The sequence below is a fragment of the Narcine bancroftii genome, chromosome 1, assembly GCF_036971445.1.
Source record: "Narcine bancroftii isolate sNarBan1 chromosome 1, sNarBan1.hap1, whole genome shotgun sequence".
In the NCBI taxonomy this organism is placed as follows: Eukaryota; Metazoa; Chordata; class Chondrichthyes; order Torpediniformes; family Narcinidae; genus Narcine; species Narcine bancroftii.
The window spans coordinates 281,181,026-281,207,840 of NC_091469.1; the positions used below are offsets into that span (position 1 = coordinate 281,181,026).

The 26,815-nt window shown below is 41.0% G+C and overlaps 1 protein-coding gene across 2 annotated transcripts in view; it reads right to left on the bottom strand.

Annotated features, from left to right (window-relative positions):
- Positions 1-26,815, bottom strand: part of ddb1 (damage-specific DNA binding protein 1) — a 130,919-nt gene that overhangs the window by 65,523 nt on the left and 38,581 nt on the right. For both annotated transcript variants that reach the window (XM_069901467.1, XM_069901458.1), the window contains exons 12-14: positions 12,317-12,425; positions 10,075-10,253; positions 4,342-4,505 (exon numbers count right to left, since the gene is read on the bottom strand). In XM_069901467.1, coding sequence (XP_069757568.1) covers positions 4,342-4,505; positions 10,075-10,253; positions 12,317-12,425 — 452 coding nt within the window. The remainder of the gene's footprint in view (positions 1-4,341; positions 4,506-10,074; positions 10,254-12,316; positions 12,426-26,815) is intronic.

Consider the following 26,815-nt stretch of genomic DNA (forward strand, 5'->3'; position numbering starts at 1 on the left):
AAAAACAGATCACTGTGGAACTTCACTAGTCACTGACCTCCAGGCAGAATACTTTCCATCCACTACTACCCTCAGCTTTCTCCAGGCAAGCCAATTCTGAATCCACACAGCCAAGGTTCCACAGATCCCATACTTCACAACTTTCTGAACAAGTCTCCCATTGGGAGACTTTGTAAAATGCTTTATTAAAATCCATATACACTTTATCTGCTACATCAATTTTTTTATAACTTCTTCAAAGAACTCAATTAGGCTTGTGAAGCATGACCTAACCCTCACAAAGCCATGCTGACTATCTCTGAGAAGGCTAGACTTCTCTAAATACTCATAAATCCTGTTCCAAAGAATCCTCCCCAATAGTTTTCCCACCACTGGCGGAAGACTCACTGTCTAAATTCCCAGAATTCTCCCTATGACCTTTTTTAAACAAGGGGACTATATATGCCATTCTCCAATACTCCAGTATCTCTCTTGCAGTTTTATTTTGTTACTCATTTCTCAGAGTTATGCGACTCATTTCTAAAGGCTGAAGTCAAACTTCTGAAGCTGAACAGAAGAAACCTCCATTGCATCCGATATATTTCAAATCAAGTTCCTTTTCATCTTTATAAACTCACATGGAAAGAATCCTGGCACAGGGGAGGAGTCACGTGATGGAGTAGTGGCCGGTAGGGGAACTCCAGCCCTCTCCAGAAAAGTAAAAAAAAAGATAGAGAAAAAACAAAGGCACAAACATAGAAACCACAACAAAGTGAAAGTGTGGAGAAAATGGCAGCGAAGAAAAAAAACCCAAAACAACGGGAAGAAAAGAAGGAGGAAGGACATCGGAGGAGGAAGGTGAAGGCCTTACCGGTACGAGGAGGTCCGCGGTGGAGAGAATAGCCTGCTCCCTGAGATCAGTGGAAACCCCGAACTCAGGACTACAAAAATGGATCACAGAGCCAAACAAAAGTGCGCTACCGCGCATGCGCGAATCCTCGCGCATGCAAGATGCGCAAGTCAAAAATAACACTGACGGGAGGGGGGACCAGCTGAGGAGTAAATCTCCACAGCTGAAACAGACAACTACAACACAACACCAAGACTCTCAACAGGAAAACATAGAAAATAACGAGAACAAGAAGAAAGAGAATAAAAATAAGAAATCAAAGAAACAACAGATGACCAACCCAGAGAAAGAAGACCAACACCAAGACACTTTTAATAAAAATAAGAAGACCAAATATACCCAACAAAATACAACAAACAACCCAACAAGAAAACCAGAAGAGACAGAGGTAAAGGACACAGATCCTGGAGTGGACTCAGAAGAGGAGGAAGAACACAGAGAAATGGAAGATGAAGGGAAGGGCAAGTACATGGATATATATTTTTTTAAAGAATATATGGAAACAGTAAAAGAATGGGAGTCACAAGAATTCAGTGAAATAAAAAGAAGAATAAAAAGTACAGAAGAAAAAGTGAATAGATTAGAGATGATCATGAAAGATATAGGAAAAAGAGTAGACAAGGTGGAAGAACGAGAAACAGCCATAGAAATGGAAGTAGATGACTTAAAAAAGAAATTAGAAGAATCTGATTAAAAAGTTAAAGAAACACAGGAGCTATTAGCTCAGAAGATAGATATAATGGAAAATTATAATAGAAGAAACAATATAAAGATAGTGGTCCTTAAGGAAGATGAAGAAGGCAAAAATATAAAAGAATTTATAAAAGAATGGATCCCCAGGGTCCTAGGAAGACCAGCATTACAGGAAGAAATGGAAATAGAAAGGGCACACAGAACATTAGACCCTAAACCACAACCACAACAAAAACCAAGATCCATTCTAGTAAAATTCCTAAGATATACAACAAGAGAAAATATATTGGAGAAGGCAATGAAAAAAATAAGAGAAGACAAAAAACCACTGGAATACAAGGGTCAAAAATTTTTTTTCTATCCAGATATAAGTTTTGAACTCCTGAAGAAGAGGAAGGAGTTCAATGCAGCATAAACGACCCTATGGAAAAAAGGTTATACATTTATGTTAAAATACCCAGCGGTACTTAAAATAGTTATTCCAGGGCAGCAAAGCAAACTTTTCTCGGATCCGGAGGAAGCACGAAAATTTGCAGAACAACTACAAAACAGACAGAGAGATGAAGAGATGTAACAAGAACAAAAATGATAACAAACTACGTATATATATATATATATATATATATATATATATATATGTATATCTGTGTATGTATATATATGTGTATATATAAAAAATAGAGTATAGGTAAGAACTAAGAAGGGAAAGAAAGGGAAAAAAGGAAGTAAAGAGGGAATTAACCTTTGTTATATATGAAGATTAAAATCTTTTCTGGGGGGGCTGGGTGGGGAAGAATAACAGTCACTGCGAAATCAGTTGACGCTTGCGAGCAGATTCGCAAATCCTAATGGAGAGGTGAGATGTGATTGCCGACAAGGGACAAAAGGCAACTCAGAAAGGAGAGGGACTATTGGGGTTAAAGGAATTTTAGATATGAGAATAGTGGAAATATTTTATGTTTTAGAAATATTGTCTTATAATGTGTTCAAAAAAAGAAAGTAGAAATGGATAAGAAGGGAAGGTGGTGATGAGGAAACGGAAAGGAAAGATAAACAAAGTATGAAATGTTGAACTATATGACTTTAAATATTAATGGAATACATAACCAAATCAAAAGGAAGAAACTGTTAAATTTACTGAAAAAAGAAAAAATTGATATAGCATTCGTACAAGAAACACATCTAACTGAAGTGTAACACAAGAAATTAAAGAGAGATTGGATAGGACATATAACAGCAGCATCATATAATTCAAAAGCCAGAGGAGTAGCTATATTAATCAATAAAAATGTACCAATCAAAATAGAAGAGGAAATAATAGATCCAGCAGGGAGATAGAAAATGATAAAATGTCAGATATATTCAGAATTTTGCAATTTATTCAATGTATATTCACCTAATGAAGAAGATCAAAAATTTATGCAAGATATCTTTTTGAAGATAGCAGATACGCAAGGGAACATACTAATAGGAGGGGATTTTAACCTTAATTTGGACTCAAACATAGATAAAACTGGAAAAAAAATTAACAGAAAGAACAAAGTAACCAAATTTATAATTAAATCGATTCAAGAAATGCAACTTTTGGATATATGGAGGAAACAACACCCAAAGGAAAAGGAATATTCATATTATTCGGGTAGACATAAAACATACTCAAGGATAGACCTATTCCTGTTATCAGCCCACATTCAAGAGAGAGTTAGGAAAACGGAATATAAAGCTAGACTATTATCGGACCACTCACCCCTGTTATTGGCAATAGAGCTAGAGGACATCCCACCAAGAATGTATAGATGGAGATTAAACTCCCTGCTACTTAAAGGACAGGATTTTAGAGAATTAATTGAACGACAAATTAAAATGTACTTTGAAATAAATACGGAATCAGTGAAAGATAAGTTTATACTATGGGACGCAATGAAAGCGTTCATCAGAGGGCAAATAATAAGTTATGTAACTAAGATGAAGAAGGACTACAATTGGGAAACAGAACAGTTGGAAAGGGAAATAACAAATAAAGAAAAAGAATTAGCAATAAAGGAAGATACAACTAAAAGAAGAGAATTGGCAGATAAAAAAATAAAATATGAAACACTACAAACATATAAGGTGGAGAAGAACATAACTAGCAGAACTGATAAAAACAGAAAATAAAATAAGAGGGATAAAAATAAAACAGAAGGAATATAAAATCAGTCTACTTGCAGATGACGTTATAATATACTTAACAGAACCAGAAATATCAATAAAAGAATTACATAGGAAATTGAAGGAATATGGAGAAGTATCGGGGTACAAGATCAACGCAAATAAAAGTGAAGCAATGCCAATGAATAATGCGGATTTCACAAAGTTTAAGAAAGAATCGCCATTTAGATGGCAAACACAAGCAATGCAATACCTAGGTATACAACTAAATAAAAACCTCGGCTATCTATATAAACTCAATTACCATCCATTAATGAAAAAATTACAAGATGACTTGGAGCATTGGAAAGACTTACCACTAACACTGATAGGAAGGATAAACTGCATTAAAATGAATATTTTCCCAAGGATACAAATTTTGTTAACTTTGGTTTGTGATCATTGTATATTGACTTCAAATAATCTCCTTTGAAGACTAATATTTTACCTTGAATATTTTACAGTAAGAGGAATTGTTTTCAACATTAACAAAAAATGTGTAGTTTTTAAGTTCTGAAATAAAAACCATTTAAACCTCAATAATTAACCTTATGTTGCCTTTCTCTTACCTCCTCCGAGCATCTCCTTATGAAGGATTTCAAAGGATGGCAGTCTGAGTATCTGGGCTGAAATATCTGTCCAAAGGCCCACAGAGCAGAGGGGTGATATACTGCTTCCCTCAGTCAATGGAGTGATATCCAAGCAGGCCACTTCATGTTCCATCTTTATAAAACTGGTGGAATTTTAAGAAAGGTAGAATGTCACATTCCATGACTTTATATAAAAGAGTGACAATAAATCTATCTCACAAAATCAAACATTATTGATTTTTTTCCCCCATAAAATTTAAAGCATTTTGTCAGGCTACGAATTTTTCCCCCAGATGAGGAATTCATTTTTCTTCCATTAGAACTTGTACATTTTCTCGATTCCTACCAGATATCAGATATCCATTAAAGATCAGGTTACAAATTGGAAAACTGAGCAATGACACTATTCTTTGAAGGGTAATGAATATCACTTTGTTCACATTTTCTTAAAGGTTGTTAAGTTCCCAAGCATAGCTTTGAAACTGTTATATTCAACTGCAGTCCATATACACTCTACTGAGTAGATAACAAACTTCCTTCTTAACGTTGCATATTTTATATTTCAAGTTACTTTAAATTCTAATGAAAAATCAACTTTTCCCCACAATAACTCAGTATTTCCTGATTCTTATTTTAAATTTTAATTTCAGAATTCTAGCATTCATATTAATTTGTTTGGACAATTGTTCATCTGAACCAGTGATTTTCAAATATTTTCTTTCCAATCATATACCATCTTAAGTAATCCCAATTCCATAGGTGCTCTGTAATTAGTAAGGAATGCTTAAGGTGGTATGTGAGTGGAAAGAAAAAGTTTGAAAACCACTGACCTGAACTAAAAACAAACATGTACAGGCCATCCCTAGGTAATGAATGGGTTCCATTTCTACAGACACCCATAAGTTAATTTTGTCCACAAGTCAGAAAATACACAAAAATCACTCAGTATGGTAACCAATACCTTTCCAATACTGTGATGAATAGCATAAAAAGCATGCAAAACAGATACAAAAGTGATTAAAAGTGGAGAGAACATAAATTAATTCCTATGAATGGCAGAACTAGTTTATGTTAGCACATAGGACTCTTTTAAATTTAGACAAACAGCAAGGTTACAGGCCACTTCAGCTTATGAGTCCATGCTGCCCAATTTTTACATCCAATTAACCTGCACTCCTGGTATGTTTTGAATGGTAGGAGGAAACTGGAGTCCCCAGGGAAAACCCTTGCAGACACGGGGAGAACATACAAACTCCTTACAGGCAGCAAGGAATTTGAACCACTAAGCGCTACACCAATTGTGCCATTGAATTTAATGATATTATGAAAGCTAGGTCATAACCCTGGGATGGCCTTTAGTATGCTTGGTTAATGGGGATAAAATTATGACATGTTTCAATCTAAGATGTGGATTCAAGTTCATCTTAGAAAGATGAAGTGAATGTTTACAGCAAATGATCCAAAAATATTTTCTTAATCTCAGCTCTCTTCAAAAATGTGAAAAATTAAACTCGCTCCAAAACATTACCAAACAATTAAATGAAGCAATAACTCATTGATACACCTAAACAATATTTTAAATGAAGCAAATTCAAAAGATATGAAGAAAAACGACTTTAACCATGGTCAAACCAGTAGAGGAACAGAGGGAAGGAATTTCAGAGTAGAGCCTTCAGCTATCAAAGAAGGGATGAGGAAGGGCTTGGAGCCGAAACTGTAGGAGCACAGAGAACTCAAAAGGGTTAAAGAATCAAGGGTGGAATGGACAAGGCCACTGATTCTTTTTTAAAGTAAATTGAGGAATTATTTTACAAAAGTAGGTCCACAAACTTAAGGACGCTAGAATTTAGGAACATGCAATAAATTTTTTGAATCAGAAATTTTTTTTAAAAAAAGGTCAGAAGGTTGACAGGCAGGCACAGATGTGGTCCAGAATCCACATAGAGTTTGTATGTGACTTCTTGGTTCCTGTTGGTGTTCACTTGGGTTTGGACCAACATTGGGAACAGAGAAATTTCAGTGGCTCAAGTGAAGTCAATTATTATGATTCTAGAGAAAGTCACGGGATGGAGTAGTGGCTGGTTGAGTGGAACCAGCCCTCTCCAGAGAAAAGAAAAAAAAAAGTTTGAAAAAAGGCCCATTGTTGTTCGTTATATACATTAATGATCTAGATGATGGGGTGGTGAATTGGATTAGTAAATATGCAGACGATACTAAGATAGGTGGAATAGTGGATAATGAAGAAGGTTTTCAAGGATTGCAGAGCGATTTGGGCTGCTTAGAAAAGTGGGCTGAAAAATGGCAGATGGAATTTAATGCTGATAAGTGTGAGGTGCTTCATTTTGGTAAGAAGAATCAGAATAGGACATATGTGGTAAATGGGAGAGCATTGAGGAATACAGAAGAGCAGAAAGATTTAGGAGTAACGGTACATCGTTCCCTGAAGGTAGAAACTCACGTGAATAGGGTGGTGAAGAAGGCTTTTAGTATGCTGGCCTTTATCAATCATTGCATGGAATATAGGAGTTGGGAGGTGATGTTGAGATTGTATAAGACGTTGGTGCGGCCTAATTTGGAGTTCTGTGTGCAGTTCTGGTCACCTAATTATAGGAAGGATATAAACAGAGTGGAGAGAGTGCAGAGAAGGTTTACCAGAATGTAACCTGGGTTTAAGCATCTAGAGTATAGGGAGAGATTGGACAGATTAGGTCTTTATTCTTTGGAGCGTAGAAGGTTGAGAGGGGATTTGATAGAAGTATTTAAGATTATGAAAGGGATAGACAGAGTTGATGTGGATAGACTATTTCGTTAAGAGGAGGAAAGATTAAAACAAGAGGACATGAGTTAAAAATTAAGGGGCAGCGGTTTAGAGATAACATGAGGGGGAACTTCTTTACTCAGAGAGTGGTAGCCGTGTGGAATGAGCTTCCGGGAGAAATAGTGGCGGCGGAGTCAATTGTATTATTTAAGAAAAGGTTGGACAGGTATATGGATGAGAAGAAGATGGAGGGTTATGGGCATTGTGCAGGGAGGTGGGACTAGAAAGGGGTGTTTGGTTCGGTGCGGACTAGAAGGGCCTAATGGCCTGTTTCCGTGCTGTAATTGTTATGTTATGTTATAATAAACATAAAATACAGGAAGAGAAAGATAAATGTACAGAGAAGAGACAGAAGATGGAACCTAAAATAGAAAAAGTAAGAATAACAGAGAAAAGGAAATAAGGAAAATCACTGGAGAAGAAAGAAGGCCTTACCTGCATATCGGAGAGGACAGGCCGGTCTCCGGTGTTAGTGAGTCCCCAGAGGAGCAGTGTCCTCCCGACCAGCGGACTTCAAAAATGGCTCTCAGAGCAAAGAAGAGGTGCGCAAATGTGCATGCGCGAAGAGTTGCGCATGCACAATGCACAAGTTAAAGAAAAGATTAACGCCGGCGGGAGGGGGACTCAGCTGGGGAGCGGTCGGTCAGCTGCGGAGCGGCCAGCTGAGAGACACCCAATATCGGGACGTTCGGCTGGGGGAAGTAAGCAAGAAAGAAGAAGAGTGGTGAGAAAGAGAATGAAGGGCTGGAAGAGGGTGAGCAACAACGGAGCAAATGGCAGGTGGACGACCTGCAGCAGGAGGCCCAGTGGTGGGTCGGCCTGCAGCAGGGGGCCCAGCAGTGGGTCGGCCTGCAGCAGGCGGCCCAGCAGTGGGTCGGCCTGCAGCAGGGGGCCCAGCAAGTGGGTCGGCCTGCAGCAGGGGGCCCAGCAGTGGGTCGGCCTGCAGCAGGGGGCCCAGCAGTGGGTCGGCCTGTAGCAGGGGGCCCAGCAGTGGGTCGGCCTGCAGCAGGGGGTCCAACAACGGGTCGACCTGCAGCAGAAAGCCCAACAGCTGGAAGCCCAGCAAGGATACAGAAGCAGCTCACCAGAGAAGGATGAAGATACACAGATACAGAGAAGAGAAGAAGATGACACAGACATAGATACAAACACGGAAGAAGAAGGTAAAAAAGGACAAAATTTAGATAAAGCCTTTATTGAAGAACAAATGAGGTAATTAAAAAAATGGCTATCATTAGAATTTTGTTCAATCAAGAGAAAAATGAAAAGAGCTGAAGACAGAATGCAAAGCTTAGAATTGGTCATGACTGAAATAGGGAAAAGAGTAGAAAAGGTGGAGGAACGAGAAGCTGCTGTAGAAATGGAGATAAATGATTTAAGAGGGAAGTTGGAAGAGAGTGAAAAAAAAATAAAAGAGACACAAGATTTATTGTCACAAAAAATTGACGTATTGGAAAACTATAGTAGACAAAACAACAAAAATAGTGGGCCTGAAAGAAGGCAAAGAAGGGTCAGATATGAAGTAATTTATAAAAGGATGGATCCAGAAGGTGCTGGGAATGACAGATTCACATGAAGAAATAGAAATCGAAAGGGCGCATAGAGCGCTAGTACCGAAACTGCCACAACATCAAAAACAGAGATCAATATTGGTAGAACTTCTAAGATATACGACAAGAGAAAACATACTGGAGCAGGCAAGAAAGAAGGTTAGAGAAGACAATAAGCCGTTGGAATATAAGATACAAAAAATATTTTTTTTACCCAGACACAAGCTTCGAATTTTTAAAGAAAAGGAACGAATTCAACATGCCGAAAACAATCTTATGGAAGAAAGGTTATAACTTTATATTAAGACATCCAGCAGTACTCAAAGTATTTATTCCTGGGGAATGGAATAGACTGTTGTCGGATCCAAAGAAAGCCCAAGAATTTGCTAAACATTTGCAAGACAGAAGAGAGGAGGAAGAGTGACAAGAAGGAAGACCGGCAAGAAAACATACAAAAATATGTACAAATATAAAGTAAAGATAATGTATATATAAAGATTAAAAGATGGATAAGAGAAGGGGAAGAAGGGGAAAAAAAGAGCTTTGTTATATTTATAGGAAAATAGTGTTCTCTGGGGGGGCTGGGGGTGGGAGAATAATGGTCACTACGAAATCGGTTGACGCTTGCGAGTAAGTGCACAAACCAAATAGCAAGGGGAGTTGTGGTTGCCATCAAGGGACAAGGGGCAATCCAAGGAGGGGAGGTTCATTTGGGGTTAAAGGGTTATTGCTTGTGGGGATTGTTGGAGTATTTCATGTCTTAAGTGCATTATCATATATTGAGATTAAAAAGGAAAACTTAAAAAACAGTAATGGAAAAAAAGGGGATGGAGGTGGTGAAGAGGCAGAAAAGAAGTGAAAATAAAGATATAAGATAGCCACATTGGACTATATGACTACAAACATTAATGGAATATATAACCAAGTTTAAGGGTATCCCATTGGGGAAAAAAAATTTTAAAGACAAAGTTACAATGTTTGGAAAAAACCTGGGAACCATATATGGAACATAACAGAAAGAGCAAGCCTCAGACCACTACCACCTAAAATGATATGAAGATAAACACGATCAGATTTAATGTGAATAAGTAGATGATACGTCTTTTTTGTTTGTATTCCTTTTGTATAAAGATATTGTTTATTGTATTTTATATGTTCAATATTTATTGTTTTTGGAGGGGGTGGGAAGGGGGGAATGGAGGAATGGGGGAAAAAAAGAGAAAATATCACTGTGAATATTTAAAGATATGCATCCATAAATATATTGGTTGATATGGTTCATAGTGCGATAAATAAAGAATTACCAACAAAAAAAAATTATTATGATTCTAAAGGATTCATTACCTGATTTGTTTGAGTTCTCTTGGGTGGATTTCCAGGTAATACAATACACGACCCACTGCCACTACTACCTGGCTGTTATTACAGGATGCGACACTGATATTCTTTCCATTTGGTTCCTTCCATTCACTAACCAGAGACTTGGGTTCTTGGCTAACTAGTCGTACTGAACCAGATGTTATCTGCAAAGTACAACAGTCATCAGTGCTCTGAGTACATTACAATACATGTCACAGCTGACATTTTTAATGGGAGTACAAGCTGATTACTCACTCTTAACCAGAAAAAGCCCATTACCAGATAACCATATAACCATTTACGGAGCGGAAACAGGCCATGTTGGCCTTTCGAGTCCGCACCAGTTCACTGATTTTGTGCACCCTCTTCAGGCATTGGTGATTTTAAGTGTAGTGTATCGTTGAGAATTTTAATATCTATCCATAGGTACTCTGTACTTTGGATGTGAAATCTCATATCAAAATATTCAAAAACATCGGCTGTGTGGGAGAAGCCAGTGAGTGGCCGTGGACAATTACTTCTCAGACTGGAGGCCTGTGACTTGTGGTGTGCTGCAGGGAAATCCAAAAAGTTTTAGAAAGCTAAAAGAACAAATCCATCAACAATAAAATCTGAGCTGCGGGTCACTTGTATAATGTAGGATTTTTATTTTCTCATCATGGTGAACCCTCTAGGGACTCTAGTATGCAATACTGGCAGATTCTTATACATCATAAACCATTTCAATCAGATATCTGGTCTTAATTACATCACTTTAATTTTCAGTGACAACAGTGATATCTTATCAGATTGTCATATGGGAAAATACTTCACCTCACCATTATATATTTCAGCTTGATCCACTGTTCCCAACAATATAAAAAATATTCCTAAGCATAAAATTTTTTAGGAATCTTGCAAAGAATAATCCAAACAAATTGATAAAAGTATGCAAGTTTCTACAAGTTCAAAATGTAGACGAATGGGAACAATTAAAAGCATGCACAAGAAGAAAATGTACAATAATTGTAGATACCTTACAAACATTGAAAACATGGAAATACAGAAATGGCTGAGAAATTAAACAAATATTTTTATCTCTTCAACATAAGAGCGATAATTAACATAATGAAGACAAAGCAGAAGTATTATGAGCTAGGAGAAAAAACGCACAAAATAGTAGCTTGGCAGCTTAAGACAGAACAAACTGAAAGAACAGTATTGGCATCAAGGAAAAAGGGCAAATAAATTACATATAACCCAATGGAGATCAATCAAAACTTCAAAGAATTCTACGAGCAACTATATCGAACTGAGAACGAAGGGAAAGAAGACAAAATAGATGAGTTTCTAGCTAAAATTGAACTACTGAAATTGCAAGGAGGAGCAAAATAAATTAATAAAATCATTTGAAATAGAGGAAATACAGGATATATTAAAAAAACTACCGAACAATAAAACGCTGGGAGAGGATGGACTCCCAATAGAATTCTATAAAACATTTAAAGATTTATTAATTCCTCCTCTCCTGGAAGTAATGAACCAGACTGAAGAAACACAAAACATGCCAGATTCATGCTAAACACCAATAATTACAGTAATACCAAAGACGGGGAAAGATCCACCAACACCAGCATAGTATAGACCAATATATCGACTTAACACAGATTATAAGATAATAGATAAACTATTAGCAAACAGATTGGACGACTGTGTACCAAAAATAGTAAAACTAGATCAAACTGGATTTATTAAGAAAAGATGAACAACGGACAATATCTGTAAGTTCATTAACTTAATCCATGCAGTACAAGGAAACAAGACGCCAACAGTGGAGGTTGCCTTAGATGCAGAGAAAGCCTTTGAAAGAGTAGAATGGAATTATTTATTCAAAGTACTACAGAGGTTCAACCTACCAGATAAATATATTAATTGGATTAAAGGATTATATAAGGGACCATTGGCGAAGGTGACAGTAAATGGATATATATCAAACCATAATAGTCTGGAAACAGAAAACATTGAAACACGTAAAATTGAACTCCTGCAAGATCTGAGATTCTTTCTCAATGTTTGAACCCATTTGTTCTCTCTGTACCAATAAAAATATAACTTCTGCAGTGATACTGCAGTTGTCTTGATGAAATTCATACTGCCTACCAATATTTAGTGAAGAACAAATGTTAAGATATTTTGATAAAACGTGCTTGCACTTGAAAAATAATGTTATATCTGGAGTCCCACTCACCTGAATTAGCTGCTGATGGGCCACATTGCCACAATAAAATGTCTGTTGGTCATCAACAAATCCAGGCATTTCAGTCTCCTCTACCTCCTCCCCATTAAGCATCAGCACACTGTGATGACAAAACAGGTAAGTACATGCTCTGAAAATTTCAGTTAAATTTCATCCCAACACCCCTCCCCCCCCCCCACACCCGCCTCAACAATCTTCCATTTGACTATTGAACTACGTCTGAGTAAAACTGAAGTCCACTTAAGTGGAGCCCCTGTTCAGGAAGCCCATTATGACAGAACATTTAGGCACAGCACTTATATCCATGCTCTCTGTATAATGGGACACATTGTCCTCATTTTTTCCATGTAGACATACACATTATTTTGCTTTGATTGCTAATCCAGTTTCCTTTTGTGACACTTGATTGTTTCCACCATAAGCAATATGTTCCAGATCATAATCACTGTGTAAAGAACTTTCTCTTCATCTTCCCCAGAAGATTTTCTACACAACCCTTTAATTTTGTCCATATCTTTGAAACCATGCAGAAAAGTTTCACAGGAACATTCCGTGAATGGGATGATTTGAGTTATAAGGAGAGAATAGGTTGGGGTTGTTTTCCATGGATGAAACAAAGCTGAAAGATCTTAAGGAGGTCTTGAAAAGGGGCCGAAATAGGGTCAATAGTCACAGTCTTTTTCCCATGGTACAGGATTCTAAAATGAGTTGGCATAGGTTTAAAATGAGAGGTAAAACATTTAAAAGATCTGAGAGTAAAGGTTTTCCACACAAGAGAGGTGGAATGAGCTACCAGAGTAAATTGTACAGAGAAGTACAATTACAATGTTCAGCTAACATTTTGACAAGGTTATGGATAGGATGTTTATATGAGCTAAATGCTGGAAATGGGCTTAACGTGGATTTGCATTTTGATCAGCATGGACAAATTGGGACAGAGGTCCATTTACATTCTGTATAACTCGATGAATCTGTTACATAATGGTACCTTTCTTCCAATTTTATTATTTCTTTCTTTCTTTGGCTTGGCTTCGCGGACAAAGATTTATGGAGGAGTATGTCTACGTCTGCTGCAGGCTCGTTGGTGACTGACAAGTCCGAGGCGGGACAGGCAAGCACGGTTGCAGCAGTTGCAAGGGAAAATTGGTTGGTTGGGGTTGGGTGTTGGGTTTTTCCTCCTTTGTCTTTTGTCAGTAAGGTGGGCTCTGCGGTCTTCTTCAAAGGAGGTTGCTGCCCGCTGAACTGTGAGGCGCCAAGATGCACGGTTGGAGGCGATATCAGCCCACTGGCGGTGGTCAATGTTGCAGTCACCAAGAGATTTCTTTAAGCAGTCCTTGTACCTCTTCTTTGGTGCACCTCTGTCGCAGTGGCTAGTGGAGAGCTCGCCATATAACACGATCTTGGGAAGGCGATGGTCCTCAATTCTGGAGACGTGGCCCACCCAGCGCAGTTGGATCTACAGCAGCGTGGATTCGATGCTTGAAGACTCTGCCAGCTCGAGTACATCGATGTTGGTGATGAAGTCACTCCAATGAATGTTGAGGATGGAGCGGAGACAACACTGGTGGAAGCGTTCTAGGAGCCGTAGGTGATGCCGGTAGAGGACCCATGATTCAGAGCCGAACAGGAGGGTGGGTATGACAACAGCTCTGTACACGCTGATCTTTCTGTGTTTCTTCAGGTGATTGTTTTTTTCCAGACTCTTTTGTGTAGTCTTCCAAAGGCGCTATTTGCCTTGGCGAGTCTGTTGTCTATCTCATTGTTGATTCTTACATCAGATGAAATGGTGCAGCCGAGGTAGGTAAACTGGTTGACCGTTTTGAGTTCTATGTGCCCGATGGAGATGTGGGGGGGGGGCTGGTAGTCATGGTGGGGAGCTGGCTGATGGAGGACCTCAGTTTTCTTCAGGCTGACTTCCAGGCCAAACATTTTGGCAGTTTCTGCAAAACAGGACGTCATGTGCTGGAGAGCTGGCTCTGAATGGGCAACTAAAGCGGCATCATCTGCAAAGAGTAGTTCACGGACAAGTTGCTCTTGTGTCTTGGTGTGACCGTGCAGGCGCCTCAGATTGAAGAGACTGCCATCCGTGCGGTACCAGATATAAACAGTGTCTTCATTGTTGAGGTCTTTCATGGCTTGTTTCAGCATCATGCTGAAAAAGATAGTAAAGAGGGTTGGTGTGAGGACGCAGCCTTGCTTCATGCCATTGTTAATGGAAAAGGGTTCAGAGAGCTCATTGCTGTATCTGACCCGACCTTGTTGATTTTCGTGCAGTTGGACAACCATGTTGAGGAACTTAGGGAAGCATCCGATGCGCTCTAATATTTACCAAAGCCCTTTCCTGCTCACGGTGTCAAAGGCTTTGTGGAGGTCAACAAAGGTGATGTAGAGTCCTTTGTTTTGTTCTCTGCACTTTTCTTGGAGCTGTCTGAGGGAAAAGACCATGTCAGTAGTTCCTCTGTTTGCGCGAAAGCCACACTGTGATTCTGGGAGGACATTTTCAGCGACACTAGGTAGTAGTCTATTAAGGAGAATCCTAGCGAAGAATTTGCCTGCAATGGAGAGCGCCGTGATTCCCCTGTAGTTTGAGCAGTCTGATTTTTCGCCTTTATTTTTGTACAGGGTGATGATGATGGCATCACGAAGTTCCTGAGGCAGCTTTCCTTGGTCCCAGCAGAGCATGAAAAACTCATGCAGTTTGGCATGCAGAGTTTTGCCACCAGCCTTCCACACCTCTGGGGGGTGGGGGGGGGGGGGGGGTGGGGGGGAAATTCCATCCATACCTGCTGCTTTGCTACTTTTCAGTTGGTCAATTGCCTTATATGTCTCTTCCCGGGTAAGCACCTCATCCAGCTCTAGACTCAAGGGCTGTTGAGGGAGCTGGAGCAGGGCGGATTCTTGGACTGAGCGGTTGGCACTGAAAAGAGATTGGAAGTGTTCTGACCATCGATTGAGGATGGAGATCTTGTCGCTGAGGAGGACTTCGCCGTCTGAGCTGCGCAGAGGGCTTTGGACGGGGTGACGGGCTGTACACCGCCTTTCTTTAGCTTGGCTTCACAGACGAAGATTTATGGAGGGGGTAAAAAGTCCACGTCAGCTGTAGGCTCGTTTGTGGCTGACAAGTCCGATGCGGGACAGGCAGGCACGATTGCAGCGGTTGCAGGGGAAAATTGGTTGGTTGGGGTTGGGTTTTTCCTCCTTTGCCTTTTGTCAGTGAGGTGGGCTCTGCGGTCTTCTTCAAAGGAGGTTGCTGCCCGCCAAACGGTGAGGCGCCAAGATGCACGGTTTGAGGCGTTATCAGCCCACTGGCGGTGGTCAATGTGGCAGGCACCAAGAGATTTCTTTAGGCAGTCCTTGTACCTTTTCTTTGGTGCACCTCTCTCACGGTGGCCAGTGGAGAGCTCGCCATATAACACGATCTTGGGAAGGCGATGGTCCTCCATTCTGGAGACGTGACCCATCCAGCGCAGCTGGATCTTCAGCAGCGTGGACTCGATGCTGTTGACCTCTGCCATCTCGAGTACTTCGACGTTAGGGATGTAAGCGCTCCAATGGATGTTGAGGATGGAGCGGAGACAACGCTGGTGGAAGCGTTCTAGGAGCCGTAGGTGGTGCCGGTAGAGGACCCATGATCAGGAGCCGAACAGGAGTGTGGGTATGACAATGGCTCTGTATACGCTTATCTTTGTGAGGTTTTTCAGTTGGTTGTTTTTCCAGACTCTTTTGTGTAGTCTTCCAAAGGCGCTATTTGCCTTGGCGAGTCTGTTGTCTATCTCATTGTCGATCCTTGCATCTGATGAAATGGTGCAGCCGAGATAGATAAACTGGTTGACCGTTTTGAGTTTTGTGTGCCCGATGGAGATGTGGGGGGGCTGGTAATCATGGTGGGAAGCTGGCTGATGGAGGACCTCAGTTTTCTTCAGGCTGACTTCCAGGCCAAACATTTTGGCAGTTTCCGCAAAGCAGGACGTCAAGCGCTGTAGAGCTGGCTCTGAATGGGCAACTAAAGCGGCATCGTCTGCAAAGAGTAGTTCACGGACAAGTTTCTCTTGTGTCTTGGTGTGAGCTTGCAGGCGCCTCAGATTGAAGAGACTGCCATCCGTGCGGTACCGGATGTAAACAGCGTCTTCATTGTTGGGGTCTTTCATGGCTTGGTTCAGCATAATGCTGAAGAAGATTGAAAAGAGGGTTGGTGCGAGAACACAGCCTTGCTTCACGCCATTGTTAATGGAGAAGGGTTCAGAGAGCTCATTACTGTATCTGACCCGACCTTGTTGGTTTTCGTGCAGTTGGATAATCATGTTGAGGAACTTCTGGGGACATCCGATGCGCTCTAGTATTTGCCAAAGCCTTTCCTGCTCACGGTGTCGAAGGCTTTGGTGAGGTCAACAAAGGTGACGTAGAGTCCTTTGTTTTGTTCTCTGCACTTTTCTTGGAGCTGTCTGAGGGCAAAGACCTCAGACACTAGTTCCTCTGTTTGCGCGAAAGCCGCACTGTGATTCTGGGAGAATATTCTCGGCGACACTAGGTATTATTCTATTTAGTAGAATCCTAGCGAAGATTTTGCCTGCAATGGAGAGCAACGTGACTCCCCTGTAGTTTGAGCAGTCTGATTTCTCGCCTTTGTTTTTGTACAGGGTGATGATGGTGGCATCACGAAGATCCTGAGGCAGTTTACCTTGGTCCCAACAAAGCTTGAAAAACTCATGCAGTTTGGCATGCAGAGTTTTGCCGCCAGCCTTCCAGACTTCTGGGGGGATTCCATCCATACCTGCTGCTTTGCCACTTTTCAGTTGTTTGATTGCCTTATATGTCTCATCCAGGGTGGGAACCTCATCCAGCTCTAGCCTTAGGGGCTGTTGAGGGAGCTGGAGCAGGGCGGAATCTTGGACTGAGCGGTTGGCACTGAAAAGAGATTGGAAGTGTTCTGACCATCGGTTGAGGATGGAGATCTTGTCGCTGAGGAGGACTTTGCCGTCTGAGCTGCGCAGCGGGCTTTGGACTTGGGGTGAGGGGCCGTACACAGCCTTTAGAGCCTCGTAGAAACCCCTGAAGTCGCCAATGTCCGCGCTGAGCTGGGTTCGTTTGGCGAGGCTAGTCCACCACTCATTTTGGATCTCCCGGAGTTTGCGCTGAAGATGGCTGCATGCGCGACGGAAGGCTTGTTTCTTCTCTGGACAGGACGGCTTTCTAAGGTGAGCCTGGTGGGCAGCTCGCTTCTTTGCCAGCAGCTCCTGGATTTCCTGGCTGTTTTCGTCAAACCAGTCCTTGTTTTTCCTGGAGGAGAAGCCCAGTACCTCTTCAGTGGATTGCAGTATGGTAGTCTTCAACTGATCCCAGAGGGTTTCAGGGGACGGGTCCGTGAGGCGGGTTGCATCGTCGAGCTTTGCTTTGAGGTTTGCCTGGAAGTTTCCTCTCGCTTCGTCTGACTGCAGGTTTCCAACATTGAACCTCTTTCTGGGGGCTTTATTGTTCCTGGGCTTTGGCTTGAAGTGAAGGTTGAGCTTGCAGCGAACCAGCCGGTGGTCAGTGTGGCATTCCGCGCTAGGCATGACCCTGGTGTGGAGCACATCTCGTTTGTCACTTTCTCGCACCAGGATGTAGTCCAGGAGGTGCCAGTGTTTGGATCGGGGATGCATCCAGGTGGTCTTAAAGCTGTCCCTCTGCTGAAAAAGGGTGTTTGTAATGACAAGCCGCTGTTCTGCGCAGAGCTCCAACAGGAGGCGCCCACTGTCGTTGCACTTGCCGACGCCATGCTTGCCCAGGATTCCTGGCCAGGTTTCTGAGTCTTTGCCGACATGAGCGTTGAAGTCGCCCAGGATGACAACCTTGTCGGCTATAGGGGTGCGTTGGATGAGGTTGCGCAGGTCGGTGTAGAACTTGTCCTTTTCTGCTGGTTCCGCCTGGAGGGTTGGAGCATAGACACTGATGAGGGTGATGTGACGCTTGTTTTGAAGGGGGAGTCGCATGGACATGATTCGGTCCGAGGGGCCTGTCGGAAGGTTTTCAAGTTTGGAGGCAATGAAGCTCTTGACCATGAAGCCTACACCAGATAGGCGTCGTTCATCCGAAGGCTTGCCAGACCAGTAGAGTGTGTAGCCCGCGCCGCGTTCTTGGAGGCTGCCTACATCTGCCAGGCGGACTTCACTGAGAGCGGCTATGTCGATGTCACCGCCTTTAGTGTCCCATAAAAACCCCCGAAGTCACCAATGTCAGCGCTAAGCTGGGTTCCTTTGGCGAGGCGAGTCCACCACTCATTTTGGATCTCCCGGAGTTTGAGCTGAAGATGGCTGCATGCAAGACAGAAGGCTCGTTTTTTTTCTCTGGCCAGGAAGGCTTTGCAAGATGAGCCTGGTGGGTAGAGGTCTACTAGACAAGGATGCCCATTGTCACCTGTTTTATTCGCTATAGTTATTGAACCTTTGGCACAATTAATACACCAAAACAAAAATGTTAAAGGTATGAGAGTTTTGAATGAGGAACATAAGATTAATTTATTTGCTGATGATGTTTTATTATACTTGGTGGATCCAGGTATTTCTTTACCAGCAATTCAAGAATGTTTAGAAAATTATGGTCAATTATCTGGTTATAAAGTAAATTGGGCCAAAACTGAAATTCTATCAATTTGTAAAGATGATTATTCAATATATAAAAGTATTACCAATTTGAAGTGGACTACACAAATTAAATATTTAGGAATTAATGTTAATACGGAATTTCAAGATTTATATTCAATTAATTATCTTCCTTTAATAAAAAGGATTAAATTAGATTTGATTAGGTGGAAGGATTTACCTTTGGGTTTATTAGGGAGGATTAATACTATAAAAATGAATATCTTTCCTCGAATACAATATTTGTTTCAATCAATTCTTTATTTTTTTTTAAACAAAAGTTTTTTTAAGGATTTATATAAAGCAATTAGAGACTTCTTATGGAAGGGAAAATTTCCGAGGGTAGCGATGAGAAAGTTGATGTGGGCTTTCCAATTTGGAGGTTTAAGATTACCGAATTTTCAGCATTATTATGAAGCAGCTCAATTTAAATTTCTTAGTGCATTAATGAATATGGATGATCCGCCCAGTTGGGCAAAGGTAGAAATGCCGGTTATTTTAGAAAAATTTCCTCATGAGTTTTTGTTTCGATGGAATAAAAATTTATTACGAACTTATGATGTACCAATATTGAAGCATTTATTGAATCTATGGACAAGTAAAATTAACAAATTGGGGCTCAAAAATAAATGGTCTGGACGATTGCCATTATATAATAATCAACTTGTTCCTTTTACAGTCTCCAATATCACCTTGAAACAATGGGAAAGGAAGGGAATAAAAAATTTATCTGATTGTTTTTCTGAGGGATGTTTTTGTTCCTTTGATGAATTACAAAGGAAATTTGGTATTAGTGGAAATTCTGTATTTGTGTATTATCAATTAAGATCTTTTGTAAAACAGATATGTGGTCGTCATATGATCTTACTGCCTGATTCTAATTTTGAGGAATATGTACTTTCAATACCACAAAAGGGATATATATCTGATTTGTATTGTATTTTACACGAAACTGAAAGTAAAAAAGATTGGGATAAAGATAAGTTGAAATGAGAAAAAGATTTAGGTTTTACAATAGCTGAAGAAGCCTAGATGGAAATTTGCCAGAATAGTATTCGGAAATTGATTAATGCTAGATTAGCAATGATTAATTATAATTTTATACATCAGTTATATTTAACACCGGAGAAACTAAAAAAGTTTGGCCTTAGTAAGTCGGATTGCTGTTTTCGTTGTGACCAGACGGCTAATACTTTTTTTGCACACTGTCTGGCTTTGTGATCGATTGCAACAGTTTTGGAAAGGTATTCAATCTATACTTAATAGTTTATATAATATCTGTCTTGTATTAGATCCTGATATATTTTGATTAGGGAATATGCAATCACTAATTGATTTAGTTTAAAGGATTATCAGATTTCCTTTATCTATTTAGCTTTAGCTGTGGCCAAGAAATGTATAGCACTTACTTGGAAAGACAGAAATATATTAACTTTAGATAGGTGGCATTTGGAGATGAAATCCTGTTTGACCATGGAAAGGATATCTTTTTCAATTCAGGATAGGATGTCTTTTTATAGGTTAAAATGGACTCCGTTTGTTAAATATATGCATTTAAGTTTGCTTTAAATATGTTTTTAAGTATGATATTTTAGTATTGATAACTTTTTTTTGTTAGTATCTTTATTTGTTATGTTTTATCTTTTTTTTGTAAGTGGGCTTTTTTTTCTTATATATAATATTGTTCACTTTATTAACTCTTCAATCTTTATTTGGGGGGGTTAGACTAATTTTAAGTTAGGTTATTAATGTTGTGTAATAATTATTGGGGGGGGGGTAGTTTATTTAGTTTACCGATGTGGTACTGTGATTTTATTATCTTACTTTTATTCTTTTTAAATGTAATCTTCTATTTTATTCATGTTATAAAATCTTAAATAAAGTTTTAAAAAAAAAGAGCCTGGTGGGTAGATCGCTTCTTTGCCAGCAGCTCCTGTATTTCCTGGTTGTTTTCGTCAAAACAGTCCTTGTTTTTCCTGGAGGAGAAGCCCAGTACCTCTTCAGTGGATTGCAGTATGGTCATTTTCAGCTGATCCCAGAGGGTTTCAGGAGACGTGTCCATGAGGCAGTTTGCTTCCTCGAGCTTTGCTTGGAGGTTTGCCTGGAAGTTTCCTCTCACTTCGTCCGACTGCAAGTTTCCAACATTGAACCTCATAGTCCGCATTTTATTATAATCTGACTATATATATACAACCCAATGAACAGCACTTCTCTGGGCCATGGTATACACATACATAATACAGAATAATCACATACTGTATATACATAAAGGTACAATTCAGAATACATATATAAAAATATTTCAAAATGATTTAGTCAGTTACAGGATACCATTCATCAATCCTGCAGCCTATGGACAGAAGCTATTTCCCAGACTTTGATGCCCTTGTACCTCTTTCTTCACAGTATTGAGTCAAAGATACTGTGTGCTGGATGGAAAAGGTCTTAAAAAATTCTTTGAGCCCAATTTAAGCAATATTCCAGGTAAATTACATGAAGAGAGTTGACTTCCGATCCAACGCTTTGCAGCTACCAGACCATGCAAAGGTACAGCCAAACAGGACACTCTTAATTGTGCTTCTGTAAAAGGTTGTCAGGATGGGGGCCAGTTGCTTGCCCTCTCAACCTCCTTAGGAAATGTAGGTTCTGCTGCACCTCCGTGACTAATGAAGAGGTGTGGATCCAGGTTAAGTTGTCCTTTATGTGCACGCCAAGGAACTTTGTGCTCTTTAATCAATTAAGGCTCATGGGATTGGGGGCAAAGTATTAATGTGGATTGAGAGCTGGCTGGCAGGTAGAAAACAGAGTTAGGATAAATGGCTCGTTTTCTGAGTGGCAGGCGGTGACCAGTGGGGTGCCACAGGGATCTGTACTGGGACTCCAGCTGTTCACAATTTACATTAATGATCTGGATGAGGGGATTGGATGTAATATCTCCAAATTTGCAGATGACACTAAGCTAGGAGGGGTTATGTGCATGGAAGAGAGGGTCAGGAAGCTCCAGAGTGATTTGGATAAATTGAGGGACTGGGCAGATCCAAGGCAAATGCACTACAATGTGGATAAATGTGAGGTTATCCACTTTGGTAATACAAACCGGAGGGCAGATTACTATTTGAATGGTAATAGATTAAGAGATGGGACCTAGGGGTACTTGTACACCAGTCTCTGAAGGCGAGCATGCAGGTACAGCAGGCGGTTAAAAAGGCAAATGGTATGTTGGCCTTCATATCAAGAGGGTTTGAGTATAGGAACAAGGATACCTTACTGCAGCTGTATAGGGCCTTGGTGAGACCCCACCTGGAGTATTGTGTGCAGTTTTGGTCACCTTATCTAAGGAAGGATGTTCTTGCAATGGAGGGAGTACAGAGGCGATTCACCAGGCTGATACCTAGAATGGCAGGAATGACTTATGAGGAAAGATTGCGCAAATTGGGATTGTACTCGCTGGAATTTAGAAGATTGAGAGGGGATCTCATAGAGACATATAAAATTCTGGCAGGACTGGACAGAATGGATGCAGATGGGATGTTTCCAATAATGGGAAAATCCAGATCCCGGGGCCATGGTTTGAGGATAATAGGCAAACCATTTAGGACCGAGATGAGGAGGAATTTCTTGGCCCAGAGGGTGCTGAATCTGTGGAATTCATTGCCACAGAGGGCAGTATAGGCAGGTTCATTAAATATATTTAAGAGGAAATTAGATATATTTCTTCAGTATAAGGGTATTAAAGGTTACGGAGAGAAGGCGGAGACGCGGTACTGAACTTTAAGATCAGCCATGATCTCGTTGAATGGCGGAGCAGGCTCGAAGGGTCGAATGACCTACTCCTGCTCCTATCTTCTATGTTTCTATGACGGAACAATTGATGTGTGGTGAAGAATAGTCAATCTTTGTCTTCCTGAAGTCCACAATCATCTTTGTCTCATCCACAATGAGGCTTAGGTTGTTAATCTTGCATCATTTCACAAGCTGCCAACTTTCTGCAAGCCAATTCATCATTGTTGCCGACGAAAACAACTACCAATTTCATCCGAAACTTGATGCTTCTGTTGGAAATGAATCTGGCAGTGCAGTGTGCGTCAGCTGTGTGAAGAGTAGCAGGCTAAGTATACAGTACTGAGGTGCACCAGTGCTTAATGTGGTTTTGTTATCAATTTGGACTGACTGTAGTCTTTCAGTCAAGAAGTCCAGAATCCAGTTGCAGAGAGATACATTCAGTCCCAGTGAGTTCAATTTACCCACCAGCCTCATGTTGTACGCCAAGCTGAAGTCAATGAACAACAGTCTGGCATATGAGGCATCATTCTTTAAGTGGGTCAGGACGGGGTGCAAGGTCAAAGATATTGCATCATCTCTGGGCCGGTTTTTGATGGGAGCCAAAATGAAACAGGTCCAATGTTGCTGGAAAGTGCAATTTGATGTGTCTCATTAGTTGCTCAAAGCACATCCTGATCATAGAGGTCTGTGCCATTGGGCAGTCATCACTTAGTCAGTTACCATCACTCTCTTGGGCACCAGAATGATGATGGCTGCCTTGAATCCTATGGCAAAAGTGGACTGTTACAGTAAAATGTTGAAGATGTCTGTTGGACCTGTGTCAGCTGGGCCACACAGTCTCTTAGTACCCAACCAGGCATGTTGTCTGGACCTGCTGCTTTGCGCGAATTCACGCTGGATAGGATCTCCGCACTTCAGCCATGGCTATGCAGGGTGTCTGCTCTTTGGGGGAAAACTAGGCTTTCTTTCATGTCACATTGTTTTTCTCATCAAACGGTGCATTGAAGGTATTCACCCTGTGAGGAGGAAAGGCACCATTGTCGCTGTCCTGCCAGGTTGACTTATCATCAGTTATGGTTTGAATACCCTTCATCATATTACCCATGTCACACAGGTGTCTGTGGATTCTCTGTGCATCCCCAAGTTTTGCCTTTCTGATTGCATGGGAGAGTTCAGCCCTTGCTGATCTTATGGCACTGGGTCACCCAACCCAAAGGCAATGTCACAAGCATGAACCTTCGCCTCAACCCATAGTTTTTGATTTGCCCAGCATTTGATCACCATAATATCCTTAATATACTTGCCTCAGTAGCTAGTCACTGAGCTTGTATATTCATCAATGTTGATACTGTTGTCGTAGGTGACCACATCCCTGAATCCAAATTCTACAACTGGTGGCAATCAAAACCTGAGAGCTTTTCTTATTTCATCAATTATTCTCATGATTTGTTGCTGAAAGCCATGGTGAAATTCAAGTCAGGAGACCCAACCTTCGAGAAGAAATACAAGTGCAATCTCCACAAGGCCATGAGAGAAACCAAGAGACTGGGCCACACTAAACTCAAGTTCCCAGAGAACAGAGCAAACATGACAGGACATGTATGCTATCACGGAAATCAAAGCAAAGCTGAGCAATACACCACGACACTCCTCAATAAGTTAAATATATTTTATGCTTGCTTTGAACAGAGAGCCAGCAGGAAGGTGACATCAACATCAACTACTGCATGAAGTTGTACCAATGGTACTGCTGCTGTCAGGGTGGCCCTCCAGTCAGAGAGCTTGCAGGAAATGACTGATCCAATTGGAGACTCAGGATGTGTCTGAAGAGCTTGTACAGATCAACTGGTGGACGTATTCACAGACTAGTGTCGTATTCACAGCAATCTTTAATTTCTCACGACAACAGCTAAAAATTCCCATTTGCTTCAAGGCCACCATCATATCAGTACCAAAGAAAAGCATAATAATGGATATAAAAGGCCACCAACCAGTGGCTTTGGCATCAATCATCATGAAGTGCTTTGAGATGCTGGTCATTCCTCACATCAACTTCAGACTTCCAGCCAGCCTCGACCCACTTCTATTTGCCTATTGGCCAAACAGACCCACAAAAATGCCCTGTCTTGAGCTAAAATAAAAAGTAAAAACACAATGCTGGACAAACTCAGCAGATCAAACCTTATCTTTTATATAGCAAAGATAAAAATACATAACCAACATTTTGGGCTTGAGTCCTTCATCAAGGAATAGAAAAATGTTAGCAAGATGTCCAAATAAAAAGTTTTGGGGGGTGGGGGGGGAGAGGAGCATGGTAGCTAAGGCAGGAGATAATAGGTGGAGAAGGGAGGGAGGGAGGGCACAGCAGTAAGCAAGGGGAGGAAGTGAATCATGCCCCCCACCCCCAGCATCTTCCCCTGTGGCCGCAGGAGGTGCCACACTTACGCCCATACCTCCTCCTTCACTACAGTCCAGGCCCCAGACAGGCCTTTCAAGTGAAGCAACACTTCATGTGTGTCCACGGGAATGATTTAATGCATCCAGTACTCCCTTTGTGGCCTTCTCTACATTGGAGAGGGCACAGACTGGGAGATCATTTCACTGAGCACCTTCGCTCTGTCTGCACCAGTGACAGGGACCTTCCAGTGGCCAACCATTTCAGTTGTGTTCCACTCCCATACTCGCATGTCTATCATTGGCCTCCTTAACTATACTTAGCTTAGACCACCCGTAAATTGGAGGAACGGCACCTCATTTCCCGTACTCTCCAGCCTCCCCTCTTAATGACGCCTGCCGACATTTTTCCATACCTTGATGAACTTAAGCCCAAAATGCTGGTTACATATTTTATCGTTGCTATATAAAAGACACTGTTTGACCTGCTGAGTTTCTCCAGTATTGTGTTTTACTTCAATCACGGTGTCTGCATACTTTTGTCATGGATGCTGAGGACAGCCTTGTTCAACTACTACTCACACACTACAGCTCTGCCTTCAATACCATAGTCACTAGCATACCCATTCCAAAACTCGGGATCGAAACCTCGCTGCTCTCTCTGCAATTACATCCATGACTTCTTCTCTAACAGATCACACACAATTTTAAGATTGGCAACAACGTCTTCTCCACTCAACACTGTTGCTTCTCAAGAATCTGTATTTACTCTCCTACTCTGCCCCCTCTAGCCCATGACTGTATAGCAAAATATCACTCCAACTACATCTTCAAATTTGCCATCGCAACAGTAGCAGGCCAGATATCAAATAACGATGAGACGGAATACAGGAAAGAGTTTGTAAGTCTCATGGCGTGGCATCGAGATAACCTCTCTTTCAACGTCAATAAGATGAAGATATGATGAGTTCAGGAGAGGGGACAGAGTCCACACTCCTGTCCAAATAAATGGCACTAAAGTTGAAAGAATAGGTAACTTCAAGTTTCTCAAAATAAATATCTCCATTGACCTGATTTGGGACAAATATAGACACAATAGTCAAGAAATCACTCCAATTCCTCTATTTACTGAGAAGACTGAGGAAGTCTTCCCTTGAAATTAGTTTATTGTGCAGATATCAAGGATTAGACTTTAATGCAGTCTTTTAGTCTGTTTCATCTGGAAGCACAGCCCACAATACTGTACGTGCTTTCTAAACCAATGGCACTACATTTGGGGTTTGATGCCCCTGAACAAACTCAAATCTCAGTGCATGTCCTCCCTTGTCCCTTCACAGCTTCTGAGGTACACCATTAAAAGCATATTTGCTGGATGCATCACAATATGGTATGGAAGCTGCTTTGTTCAAGGTTGAAAAAAGCTACAGAAGGTAGTGAAAGCTTCCCTCTACTCCATGGGCTCCAATAACATCTCTCCCTACCAAGAAAAGGCAGCTAACAAACTGAAAGAGTCACCACACATTGCAATCCTATCCTCTATAAATTGTGCACTGTGCCAGCTATATGAATACAAGAGATAACCTGTTAGTATGTTCTCAGAATAACCCTTTTCATTGCACTAGATATTAGGACAAATAAACAAACTTAAATAAAGTGCAAATATACAAGCACTGGCCACATACAGTACCTGAGCACC